This window comes from Equus asinus, chromosome 1 (genome assembly GCF_041296235.1).
Source record: "Equus asinus isolate D_3611 breed Donkey chromosome 1, EquAss-T2T_v2, whole genome shotgun sequence".
Taxonomy (NCBI): Eukaryota; Metazoa; Chordata; class Mammalia; order Perissodactyla; family Equidae; genus Equus; species Equus asinus.
Window position 1 is genome coordinate 207,390,223 of NC_091790.1, and position 13,989 is coordinate 207,404,211.

General features: G+C 36.9%; 1 protein-coding gene across 1 annotated transcript in view; it reads left to right on the top strand.

Annotated features, from left to right (window-relative positions):
• The window catches only part of UBE3C (ubiquitin protein ligase E3C), a 123,711-nt gene that overhangs the window by 38,923 nt on the left and 70,799 nt on the right, over nt 1-13,989 (top strand). Inside the window, exons 6-10 of the mRNA XM_044765653.2 lie at nt 2,538-2,695; nt 5,708-5,861; nt 6,281-6,501; nt 7,001-7,155; nt 10,568-10,755. Of these exons, the coding sequence (XP_044621588.1) occupies nt 2,538-2,695; nt 5,708-5,861; nt 6,281-6,501; nt 7,001-7,155; nt 10,568-10,755 (876 nt within the window). The remainder of the gene's footprint in view (nt 1-2,537; nt 2,696-5,707; nt 5,862-6,280; nt 6,502-7,000; nt 7,156-10,567; nt 10,756-13,989) is intronic.

The following is a 13,989-nucleotide window of genomic DNA, read 5'->3' on the forward strand; positions in this document are numbered from 1 at the left end:
ACTGCTGACTAGTGTGTTGAAAACAGACTGCAGGGGAGTAATGGCAGAAACAGGGATCAGTTCGAGAGAGCAGTAATCCAGCCAAGAAATGATATGTCTTGGGCCATGGTGATGGCAGTGGGAATAACATGAGTTGGTTGGATTCTGGTAGAGCCAACAGGATTTACTGACAGACTGCGTTAGGGTTTCAGATGATGAAGAGTCGAGGATGAATACCAGTTTTGGTTTGAACATTTAGATGGATGAGGTAGTTTTAAACCCTAGGGAACATAAACATGAGTGAGATGACGTGAATTGTATAGAAAGAGAAGAGAACCAAAGACTGACCCCTGGGGCACCCTTACATTAGGAGGCTGTGGAGAAGAGAATCCAAGGCCCTGGCATCCGAGTAAAGAAAACACAGGGGAAGAGGACAGATTGGGGGGAGTGCTCACCACCGTAGATGAAATCAGAGAATTGATCATTGAGTTGGTAATGTTCAGTATTGTTTTCCAAAAGAAAAATCAGGACTCCCATAAGAATGTGTCAATAATTTTATTTAACTTATTAATTAATGAGGGAACCAGTAGGATGTTACAACTGGTTCAAATGAGGACTTATCTTACAGAAATTTACGTTCTGTATCCGACGGAAACCTTTTGCATTGCCAGGAACAGGAATAATTTATACAGTATATATATATATACTGTATATACTGTATGGATATATATATATATATAAACTGTATGGGAAACATCCCTATTGGTTTTCTACGTGTTATCTTCTCTCTCTCCAGAGATGTAAAGTAGCCTAGTGGAAGACAAGGTGGAGGTAACCCAATGGGTGAGCTGGACAGACCACCCAATAATCTTCTTTTTTTTTTTTGGTGCCTATTTCACAGTCTTACGGTTTTTCCCAGTAGTAATACCATTGGTGACCTTGATGAGCACAGTGGTGGGGGAAGGTCTGATTGGATCAGATTTAAGAGGAATTGTAAATAATGAGTTCTGCAAAGGGAGCAGAGACATGGAATAGTGAGACATGGCAAGGGCAGTGGCATCTGGACATTAAGGAAAAATTAATAGGATGCTTGTTGATGATCCAGTATGAGAGGGAAAATTGCAGGAGAAGGGATTGCTGGAACAAAGCCTCTGAATGATTATGTAAGAGGTCAGGATATAGTTGGAGGGTTATAGGATTTGGCTTTGGATGGGAACAAGGGCGGTTTATTCATGTTTTCAAGAAACAGACAACCCAGTTAAAAGACTGGGTAAGAGATTTGGGCACTTTTAAAAAGGAGACATGTGAATGACCAGTAAGCACTTGAAAAGATATTCATCTTAAATAATCAAAGAAATACAAATTCAAATCACAATGAAGTACAATTACACAGCCATTAGAATGGCTCATATTTTTACAAGTACTATTACCAAGTGTTAAGGTTATGGAGCAACTGGGACTCTCATATACTGCTGTTATAAGTTTGGTAGTTTCTTTTAAACTTAAATGGATAGCTACCATGTGACCCTGCGATTCCACACCTAGGAGTTTACTCAAGAGAAATGAAATTTAGATCCACACAAAGGCTTGTCCTTGAATGTTCATGACAGCTTTATTTATAATAGCAAAAGACTGGAAATGACCCAAATGTCAATTAACATGTGAATAGATAACCAAAATGTGGTATTTCCATGCTGTGGAATACTACTAGCAAATAAAAGGACTAAGTTTTTGACACATGTTGGATAAATCTCAGAAAGATGCTAAGTGTAAGAATCTAGACATTAATGAGTACATACTGTATAATTCCTTATGCAAACTAATCTATAGTGACAGAAAAAATTGGTTGGGGGTGGGGGAGTTGGAGGGAAGAATTGACTAGAGAGGACCAAGAGGAAATCCTGGAGGTGATGGATGTGTTGAGCATCTTCATTGTGGTGTAATGTGTATTGCCTACTTTAAATGAGTGTGTATTATTGTATGTAATTGTCTCTATACAGTTGATTTTAAGAAAAGACATTGTCTGTTTTAAATAAGACTTAATTTTGTGATACCTAAGCCTTTAATTTTCATAGTAAGAAGGGACTCTAGTCAAAATGATGGACTTAAGATGAGAAATATATTATTAACTTTTACTTAGGGGATATTGCAGGCATGGAAAGTCTTGAAGGCGTCCTTGAAAAAGATCCTTCTCTGAGTTGAATTAGGTGAATTAGTTGCAGCTTCTCTTGGTATAATCCATGGGTTACAACACGTTCACGTGGCATTTGTGATCTTCCATTTTCCTTGTCTGTTTCTCCCTCTATGATTGTGCATTTTTCATTTCTGTAAACCGAGTGCCAACATGTTGTTTGGCACATAATAAGGACTCACAAAAAAAGTATGAATGACAGATTGATTATTTTGTCTGTCTTTGAGTTTTGCCTCTTTTCAGAGATATTCTAGGATTAGAACAGAATGGCTCAAGCACTTACCATAGTGAATGAGAGTAATTTGAGGAAACTTTTGGTGACATTTGCCATCCAGTAAGTATGTGAATACGTTTTTCATTTTTACAGGTTACTGCAAAACTGTAATGATGACAGTTTGAATGTTGCACTTCCAATGAGAATGCTTGAGGTGTTTTCATCTGAGAACACTTACTTGCCAGTTTTACAAGACGCTAGCTATGTGGTGTCAGTAATTGAACAAGTTTTGCACTACATGATTCAACATGGTAAGTCATGGATGGGGTCAGAACTCTGGATTCGCTTTATTGTGTGAAGTGAGCATAGGCTCGGGGGCTTTTTAGAGCTTGTACAATCACTCTAAAGATCACAGTATGACTTTTCTAACAGAAGCATCATGCACAGTTGAGGGGAACACCTCCTGGGAGTCACCCATTCTAACATTTGTCCTTAATCTCTGTTCACCCTAAAAATTTGGAAAACATGTTTAATCTCTTTACTTAAATTTTCCTGTTGCTTGAAAGTGAAGCAAATTAATATATGCCTTAAGACATTGTTGCAGGTACTGTAACCAAATATTTGTGTCTGCAGTGCAGCGGCCAGGCCTTCATAAGCGAGCTGCAGCATCCTGAGTTAATAGGAATGATAACACCACAGATACATGAGATAAGTCAACTGGAGAACCCGTCTTATTAAAAAGTAAATCCTAGTTTTCATGTTAGTTCAGTAGAGGAGAGTAAGATATTGAGTTTATTTGAATGTTCTTACTAACTTGGTGTTAAAGCTTTTATGCATTGACACTCTCCTTAAAATGACTGTATTATGTAAGATATAATAACCTAGATCCAAAGTTGCTCTGAAGACACATTAGTGACATTGTTTTAGAGAAAGACTATAAAGTACATATGCTTTTAAAAACCTTTTATGATGAATTAAGCAATATAAAGTAAAACAATTTAAAAAATTTGATTCCCAGTGTTCTCACAGGTAGAAAGTCAAACACTTTAGAGCTCCTGGACCCTGGAAGTACTAGTCAGCCTTAAAGAATATGTGTGTTATTGGTCATAAAAGGAGCTGTAGATGGTTTTGGAAAGTATAGTTACTCATAAGAACAAATAATTTTGCTTTTGTTTTTGTGAATTGCGTACTAATCTAAGTTAGTCTGTCTAGCCAAATCTAGCCAATTTAATCCTCCAGATTAAAAAGGTAGAAATTAAATTCACATACATCCCAGCCGTACTGTTTGGCTTAGATTTAACAGAAGCCCTACTTAGTTTGTTGAAAAACTAAGGAAACTACTAAGTTAAAAAAAGTAAATTGAAAGTTTTGGAATTTGATCTTTTAAAAGACAAACTAGGGGTTGGCTCCTTGGCCTAGTGGGTAAGTTGGACACGCTCCACTTTGGTGGCCTGGGTTCAGTTCCCAGGCACAGACCTGCACCACTAGGTGGTGCATGCTGTGGCTGTGACCCACACACGAAATAGAGGAAGAGGGGCACAGATGATAACTCAGGCCCAGTTTTCCTCAGCAAAAAACAAGACAGTTAATGGTAATTAGAAATGGGCCGTTGTATTAATATGATGCGCTGTTGTGTATATTGATTTAAAGCTAAGCACTCGATGAGAATGTTTACTTTTCTTGTTTTCTAAAAGTGTAAAGAAGATAACTAAGAAATATGCATTGTTTTGAAATGTGTCTAGAAATAGGAAAGGCTTCAAAATCTTACATTGAAATTGCTTCTTCTAGCATCGTCTGTGGTATTGCCATTTTTCAGCTGTTTTGATAAATTACTTCCTGAAGTTATTAGTCAATAAAATTTTAACATTCTATTTATTTATTATAGTTTGTATTGTTTTTATATATTATGTGCTGTGATTTAACATGAAGCTTTTTAGCAATTGCAACAGAGCTTTAATACTCTAGTCATGCTGTCAGTTAATCTGTTCACTATACATGTATATCGATGTTACTATATTAATGATGTGATACTTTAAAAAATTTCTTGATGTGCTTAAAAAATTTTTTTTGATTTATTTACATCTTTTCAGTTTTATAACAAAAGAGCTCTCCAGCTTTCTTGTTGAGTTTCACTAGTAATCAATATATATGAGGTTAGAATTGGGATAGTTACAGAGTAGGTCTGACAATAAAGCACCGAGTAACCACTGTTTAGTAATCGTAACTCAAGTATGAGAGTGATAGGACTGTTGTCAAAAAGTAAACCAAGCAAATGATTGTGGTTTCAGTGTGCACTACCAAATGTGCTTGACAATAATGAGTTCACAAACTACACTTGCAAATGGTTCTCATTACTTTAGAAGACAGGGGCAAGTATTTCTAAAAAGATTCTATGATTTGGATCGTTGATGATACCAGAGTTTATGTTCATTCAGGCCTAGAAATCTCATCAAAGGCTTAGAAAGGTCCTGAAAGTTGTTTCTTCTGCTTATATAGAAGTTGCCTTTAAAACAGTTAAATTCCTTGGTGCCCATATTGTGGTCTCCAAAGATATAATTTCCTCTAAAAGGAATTTAAGAGTCCCTGGAGAAAAGGCTGATTTCACATCTTGGTCAGGAGATGAGAAGGTGAGACTGGGACCTCTTGTCCCATCAGAAAGCAGAGATGCTCTCAGTGACCACTGGGTCTCAGGGGCCCTTCTTATATTTACCCCATTGGCCAAAGACAGCACAATTGGAGTATCAATGAGGCTAACAAGTGCAGTGAATAGAAATATACCAATATGTTTAAGCCCATGAGTTCAACATGATATTTTTTTTAAACCATAAAACTAAATACTTGGAGGATGCTGAAGGGACAAATAAAAAAAAGTCACAACATATGGGCCTTCCTTGGATCCTGATTCAAACAAATTTATAACATGAGACAATTGGAAACTTGAACACTGACTAGATGTTTATAGTATTAAGGAATTACTGTTAATTTATTTTAGCTGTGATAATGATGTTTTTAAGAAAAGTCAAGTCCTCATCTTTGATGATACACTGAAGTAATTATATCTTGGGTTTATTTCCAAATGAGTGGCGGTATAGGTGATTGGCTGTACTTGATAATTGTGGATGCTGGGTAGTGGGTACATGGGGTTTATGTACCATTTCAGGCTGCTTAAGAATTTGTTTAAAGTTTTTCTTAATAAGGTGAAGAAAACTTAACATAAATTTGGACCTATAGAGATTTATAAAAAGCACTTAAAAATGGATGTTTTTTTCCTTATTATAAGAAAAGGTACCAAATTTTAAGTGTGTGTTTTTCCTTTCTTTTAGGGTATTATAGATCTCTCTATTTGTTAATTAACAGCAAGCTTCCATCAAGTATTGAATATTCTGATTTATCTCGCGTACCTGTAGCAAAAATTTTGCTAGAGAATGTTCTAAAACCATTGCACTTTACTTACAACTCATGTCCAGAAGGTGCAAGGTGAGAATGGAATCAGTTTATTGGTTTTGTAATTTCATAAGATCTATACCTACCAGTAACTTTTACACAGGATGCTGTTTTAAATATAGACTTGAAAGTCAAAATTTTACTTTATTAATGTGACTTAGTTTAAAGAAAAATGTACTTTTTATTTCTGGCCTGCACCCTAATATAAATTTATAATTCTGGTGACCTGGTTATTTTCCTGCTTTCTAGTAGCTGTCAAATAAATATAAAAACATGACAGAGTTTTCTTAATGGGGAAGACACAAAATTAAGTTCATTTCAGGATGATCTAGTTGATATTGAATGCTTAACTTGTATTAGTTGAGAAGGAGAGTTTGAAAGTTAATTTTAATCAATGATTTTGTGAAAAATATGTTTTGATTTTATTAAAAGCTTCCATTTTTCTTTTCCAGGCAACAGGTTTTTATGGCCTTCACAGAGGAGTTTCTGGCAGCACCTTTTACAGATCAGATCTTTCATTTCATCATTCCGGCATTAGCAGATGCACAGACTGCCTTCCCTTACGAGCCCTTTCTGAATGCACTGTTGTTAAGAGAGCGTAGATGTTCCAAAGCGAGTGCCGGAGCACCAGGGCTTCTCTACTTTGTTTTAACTGTTGGTGAAAATTATTTGGGTATGAAATACAAGATATGTTTTACCTGAACCCCCCACATAGGTAGTATTAACAGATAAGTCAAGAGAAGGCAAGGTGGCAAGTGTCAGGTTGTCAAGATGGCCTCTGGGGTGGGAACTTCTTAGAAGACTGTATTTGCTGAAGGACTGTGTCCTGGGCAGGGACCCTGGGGAAAGTTTTCAAGCACAGTAAAAAAAAGTCTGATTTAGATACATGTATAAGTCCGCGCAGGTGAAAAAGAATTTTAGAGTTGAGTGGGAGAACTCCTCTGAGTGCAGGGATGTTTTCCCCATTTGTGCTAAACTTCTCATGCGCCTATTCTAGATTTCTAGCGTCTTCCTCTAATATATTTTAATACACATCTCTGTGCATGAATTTGTAAAATTTTAATAGTAAGTTTTGAAGTGCCTCTCTGAGTATGAAGAAAAATGATGCCTGAGTTTTCTAGTTTCTTTTTGATCACTTTTAATTAGATGTTATAATTGATTGTTTTACAAAGGGACCCTCTCTGAGGAAGGACTGCTAGTGTATTTAAGAGTGCTCCAGACCTTCCTTTCTCAGTTACCGGTTTCACCTGCCAACACAAGCTGTCAAGATTCAGCCAGTGACTCTGAAGATGAGAGTGAAGAGACAGACAAGCAGATGGGCACTCCAGTAAGCTCCCCTGGACCTGTGTGTAGACAACTTCATCTGACTTTGAAGTTGTTTTTAACTTTCTCCATCCTTATTTTTAATTGTATAATAATGTATTAAAGCATGCTTGTGGTAAAGCGTTTGACTGTTCAGATCAAGCCCTCTTACCTGCACCGCCATTGTGCTCTCCTCAGAGATAGCCATCCTAGTGATTGGAAGGACACTCTTCCAGACCTTTCCCTGCACGTCTGTAGAAGTATATGGAGATGCATAGTTTTGTGTTTGTTGTTTTATGTGAAATTGGGTCATACTGTATATTAATTATTACTTAGGAAATGTTTCCTAGAAGTGAAATTATTGGGTTAAAAGCTGAAGTTCCTCGTTCTCAGCAAGTGCACTTCCTTTGCCAGAGACTATTCTATTTTTTTGAAGAATTTTTTTATAACGGTTTTTACTTTACCATAAAAATTTACCCTTTTAGGGGCTGGCCCCGTAGCTGAGTGGTTGGGTTCTCGTGCTCCGCTGCAGACGGCCCAGTGTTTCATTGGTTCGAATCCTGGGTGCGGACATGGCACTGCTCATCAAACCATGCTGAGGCAGCGTCCCATATACCACAACTAGAAGGACCCACAACGAAGAATATACAACTATGTACCGGGTAGCTTTGGGGAGAAAAAGGAAACAAATAAAATGTTTAAAAAAAAAAATTTATCCTTTTAAAGTGATGTACAGTTCAGTGATTTTCCAGTATGTTAACCTAACTAAGCAGCCATCACCACTCTCCAATTTTAGGACCTTTTCATTGCTCCACAAAGAAACCCCATATCCATTAGCAGTCACTTCCTTTCCCCCTTTTCCTCAGCCCCTAAAAGGATAAAAAAAAAGCTTAAGCTCCTTATCCTTCTTACCCTATCTTGTCAACACCAAGTAATGTCTTCTGTTAATTTTTGCCAATAATACAGATGATAAATGTTATGATTTATTTTAAAATTAATTTTAAGTCACGTATTATCTCTAAGTCTGCCTTCTCCCATTTTTTGCCCAGCATTGTTTATTCTATATTTTCAAGGAATAAAAAGCTTTACGTTATATACACACACACATCATTTGTGTGTCTTACATGGGTGATATATCTGCCACTGCCCTCTTTTTCTCTTAATTATACAATTGAAATCCCTTGAGGCAGTAAAAGGTTTTCAATATTTTTGCGTTAGGATATTTGACATTGATCAGTACTAAGTCTCATCTCAGGAACAAGACACTTGCGAGTGGCTCGTGTGTCCCCGGTGAAGTAAACCTTCAAGGTTTGGTGCTATGAAAGGGTGTGTTAGTGTGGTGCCTTCTGGGTACAAACAGCTTCATTAGCACGGATGGAAGAAGCCGGAGCAATAGGAAAAGGAAAACCAGATTAGTCACTGCCGGGGCTTAACGAAGGGGCAAAACTGAGCTTTTTGGGGGATGCTGGAACTGCTGCATCTTGTCGAAACTCAGAACTGTGCACCAAAAAGTTTGTATTTTATTGTATGATCAAAAAAGAAGTAGGTAGAATGTGGATAAAACTTTTGTTTTTAGAAGATGGTTTTTTAATTCTTAATTATCTTCTAGAGAATTTGTGAAATTAAAATTGTGTTTATACACAGTATCATTTGTATCCACATGAAGATGAAGCTGTGGGCTGTTTGCTGGAGAGACGCCAGGAAGGGAAGTCCTTCCTCACTGGACACACAAACATAGAGGCAGAGCAGGAGGACACGTGGGGCAGAGGAGCACGCTGCGGCTCGCCTGCCTGTGGCTGAGCTTTCACCTTTAAAAAGTGCAGTTTGACTCTTCCTCACATCTCTGAAACATTTTGCCCTGCTTTATTTTTCTTCTTCAGTATCTCAGGGTTTCAGGATCTGTTTATTACAGTTATATGACTTTATACTTTGTTTCTCTTGTTTGTCTTTTCTCTTCATTTTTCCCTTACCTTGGGTGTTGTCTGTTCTTTGCTGCCCACGTTTGGGTTCACAACTAATGACCTGGTTGTAAGCCGTGTGCTCACAGATTTGACTCAAAATCATTGTTTATTTCTGGGCCACATCTTTTGATGTCTGCTTATATGTTACCTTTTCTTTTCTGTGATACTTCATTATGTAGAATCTAATTTGATTATAATGAGATTTTTCTGGGGTCAAATTTTACTCTCTATAAGCTCTTAGGTTCCTGTATAATCAGTTATGGTTTTATGTATAATTTATTTTAAGAGTGTACACTACAAAAGTAGTAATACTAACGTAGTACTCTTGTTCTGACATCTTTTATTAGCTGCATCTTATTTAAAGATTGAAATTTGGGGGCCAGCCTGGTGGCATAGTGGTTGAGTTCGCATGCTCCGCTTCAGCGGCCTGGGGTTCACAGGTTCGGATCCCAGGCGTGGACCTGCACACCGATCATCGAGTCATACCGTGGCGGCATCCCACATACAAAATAGAGGAAGATTGGCACAGATGTTAGATCAGGGACCATCTTCCTCAAGCAAAAACAGGAAGATTGGCAACAGATGTTAACTTCAGGGCCAGTCTTACTCACCAAAAAAAATATAAAGAGAGAGAGATCCATGTAGACCAGTTGAATAGATTTGAAGGTCCATAAACACATTTATTTAAAAAAAAGAAGAAGAAAAAGATTGAAGTTTGGCAGATAGAATTTATTACTTTTATCTCTAAAACAATGTTTTACTTGGTAGATCATTATAGATTACATAAATTATATCCATCCAAGTTTCCAAACTGTATAGTCAGCGATACCCAATGTCATTTGTATGTTCATATATATTCATAAATATACATACATATATATGAAAAAAGTATATATCTTTGGTTAATACCCCAAAAAGGTAAACTGCATAGAATATTAGCTCAGGTTTTACTCAGTGAATCAGATCTTGTGTGGAAATTAAGATATAAAATTATAGATTTTGTATTTTGTTTGATTTTTTTTAAAAAATTATTTAATATTCTATTTTGCTTAGACTGTGATCTCTCAAATAATTTTAAATGGAAATTCTGTCAGATGATAATACATTTCCACATATGTATGCTGTCTTAATACAATGCAATCTAAAAAATATGAAATGAGCTTTTCTTAAAATATAAATACTGAAAATATGGTCACATCAGTAAGCAAAACTGAGTGTTCACAGTTCCTGCATTGTTATACTGGGCAAAATTGGTGCGTAATATAGATAGTGACTGGATCTGTGGAAGATTTCTGATTACTTTAATGGATGTGTTGGTAGATATTGACATGTTTGTTGTGATGTGGATAACTTTTAGATAAGGCCTATCTTGTATTTTCACTTGGAGAAGAATAAGATTTTATATATGTTTGTAGCATTGTGTTAAGTTCTAATAGAGCATCATTAACTTAGACTAATTTGTCTGGTGTGTTTTAGGAAGATGGTAGACTGTCAATACCCTACATAACAGAGGAATGTCTGAAAAAGTTGGATACAAAACAGCAGACCAACACCCTGTTAAACCTGGTCTGGAGGGACTCGGCCAGCGAGGAGGCCTTTACTCTGATGGCATCCATCTGCCACACGCTAATGGTGCAGCATCGGATGATGGTGCCAAAAGTCAGGCAAGTCTGCTTGGGTATTAATGTTACACGAACACTAAAGTCTGCTTTCCTGCCCTGTGATTTGCGTTGGTCTCAATCTGAATCAGTTTCACCTGCTATTTTCTGATAGAATATGGTTTAGAATATTCTGCTCTTCAAGCATTTCGTGGAAAATGAAAGTTTGTTTTTCTTTTCTAAACCAACTAATACTGTTTGAGTCCTTTTCCTGGCCTGTGAGGCTCTGAAGTGCACTGTGACATGTTAACAAATCAGATAAGCTCATTTTTCTGTGATATCTTGGAAATGAAAGAGGATTTTATTCCTAGCCACCCATATTAAAAGTTGGGGTCATGCCTGCATTATAGAATCAGTGTATTACATGTCTTTTTAGGTTTTTCATAGCACTCTTTTTTGTCAGCTTGCCCCTGACAGTTTACTCCGGCACTTGGACATTTTTGTTTTTTAAAACTTTGAAATAAACTTTTGAGAGGGACTAAACAAAACATACGAGTTAAGATGTGGCTAATTTGTGTAGATAAGTGTGACGGTAATCTTGAACTATTTTTTCCCCTGTTTTTTGAGTGATAGTTTAATGGTTTCATGAGAATTTAACAGAAAAATATTTAATAGAGTGCAGTGCAAAAATACATAGTGGTTGTGCTAGGAGCTGAGGGACTGACGTTTCACAGCAGCCCGCTGGGAAGCACCATCTCTCGGTACGGAGGGCCTGTGCTGCATCAGACGAGTGGTGCTCCCCGAAAGAATCTGCTTCTGTGTTTAAGAAATGCCATCCCCAGACATGAAAAGAGCAGTGTCTTTTGGTTAGGAAAGCGTTCTTTGAAATGAACTGTATGTGAGGAACACGTCATCAGCTGAAACTGCCTTGTAAACACTAATGCAGCCAACTAATTAGGTGCTATCTTAGCTCACTGGTGTTTATTACTGCTGGAGGAAGTAAGATGTCAGTGAAACTGTGATCCTGCGATTAGGTAATTAGCTCTCTGTAGGCTGATTGCATTAGAGCAGGATGTGAGATCTGAGGAGCATAGCAGCTGAAGCAGGACACTTGGTTTTATTGTAGCACAAAGCCCATTGCTTTGGATAGCAATTACTGGATTTAAATGCATCACTGCCCTGGCCTGAGGTTTACTGGTGAACTGCTTCCACAAGGGGTCTAATGGGTCAAGGAGCTTTATTTGGAACCTTGATTTTATGAGTACAGCACCTATTTCCTCCAAGAAACTACTCTAGGGATTTTATTTATGGTTTAAATACATTAGGCTTTAAGTATTTAGAATGTTTTTCGTAGCTCATCAAAGAGCAAATAGGCTTACTTTAACTGTTGTAGATTTTAACTGCTTTCAACTTTTTATTTTAAAGGTATTTAAAAGATGATTAGTAAATTCTTAGGCTGATAACTCACTCTCAGGTCCTCCCAGGCTCATGTTAGTCTCTCATTTTCAAGGTTGGGATTTGCAGTTTTAATTTCTGTTTGACATTGATTGTCAGGATGTATAAAGGAATATGGAGGCCCTTTTTACATTTATATGGAAAGATTTCCAAGGTAGATGCTTAAGTGAAAAAAGAAAGATACAGAACAGTATCGATAATAACCTCCTTTTTTGGGGGTGGGCCTGGTGGAGTAGTGGTTAAGTTGGCATGCTCCGCTTTGGCACCCCAGGGTTCTTTGGTTCAGATCCTGAGTGCGGACATACTCACCACTTATCAAGCCATGCTGTGGTGGGCTCCCTCATATAAAGTAGAGGAAGATGGGCACGGATGTTAGCTCAGGACCAGTCTTCCTCAGCAAAAAGAGGAGGATTGGTGGCAAATGCCAGCTCAGGGCTAATCTTCCTCAAAAAAATAAAATAATAGTTGGATAAAACCCCTACTTTTTCTGTCAGAAAGGTGGAAAAAGTAAGAATGTGTACTTGTATTTGCCTAAAGAGATTTGGAAGCATACACAAGAAACTCATGAAAGTAATTACTCACTGTATTACTTACTGTAATTTTTACAGTATTTTAGAAAAAATTTGAGGATATACCTGCAGAGAGAAATTTGTTAATTTTTGCCTATGATTTCATGCTTGCTTTTTTTGACAATGATATTTTCAGTATAATCAATAGATTTAATCAGCTGTTAATTCATGTTAAAATTTGCATTCTGTTATAAAGGTCAGATAAAATTTGTGACCTTTTAACATTTCAACACAATGATTTTATTGTGAACTCTTATTTTGGAGTCATGTAGATTATAAACTAATTGGCAGTAGTTATTGTTAGACACGACAAATTAGTAAAATAGGCTTACTTAGTCAGATTAAGCAATATAATTAGTACTTCTAAGAATTTTCTAAACATTTGTGAATGATAATTGGTTCACAGGAAATACAAGTAAACTTGGAAAAGGCATACACAAAGACTATTTAAAATTTTTTTTAAGTTTTCTTTTAAGAATAATGTTAAGAAATAGTGAGGGAAGGGAATGTCAAGGGCAATATCCAAGACAGTGAGTGCTGCTTAGCCCCATTCTAATTTAAACTGTAGTATGAGGGAAAGTACATTTTTTGAGTCCATTCATGTTAAAATCAGTTTTCAGGAGAAAAGAAACTGTTTAAACTGGTTATAGTTTTAGCACTGGAATGTTGATTTAACACAACTGTATGTCTCCAGCTTCTTGGTACCTCATTTGTGAAGAAAAGTTTTTTGGCAAGTTGCCTCAAACGGAAATATGTCTTAAAATTTTTATTATCATTAAGGAAATTTAGAATTTATTTTTAATGTTTCATTTTCTCAGAGCTGAAACGTTATGTGCGTATTTTAATGTTGCTTTTGCCAATAAAGTGATCCTTTCAGCAGGGGAACACCAGGTGCTCCCTGTGCACACTGTGCTGCAGGAGTGCAGTGGTCTCTATGTGGCTGGCTTGTCGTGTGCCTTTTCCCTGTGGCACCTTTACCCACAGGGAGGATCTGAGAACACCTTGTTGGCGTGACCTTTACTGCCTGTGTGTGAGCTGGTGTCTCCATTGTGTTCTCTTTAATAACTTAAATAACCCTGCAGACAGCAGGCCCAAATTTATGACCTGGGTTGAAAATGTTGCCCTTTACTAAGTAACTCATAGGGTTGTCTCAGCTAAATAAAGCCTAATGGGTAATTTTAATATAGCCCAGTATATGTAAAGAATATATCACTTCCTTACCTTTTAGCAGTAAAGCCCCAAACTAAATAACCTTCAGTAATTTACATAGGGGTTT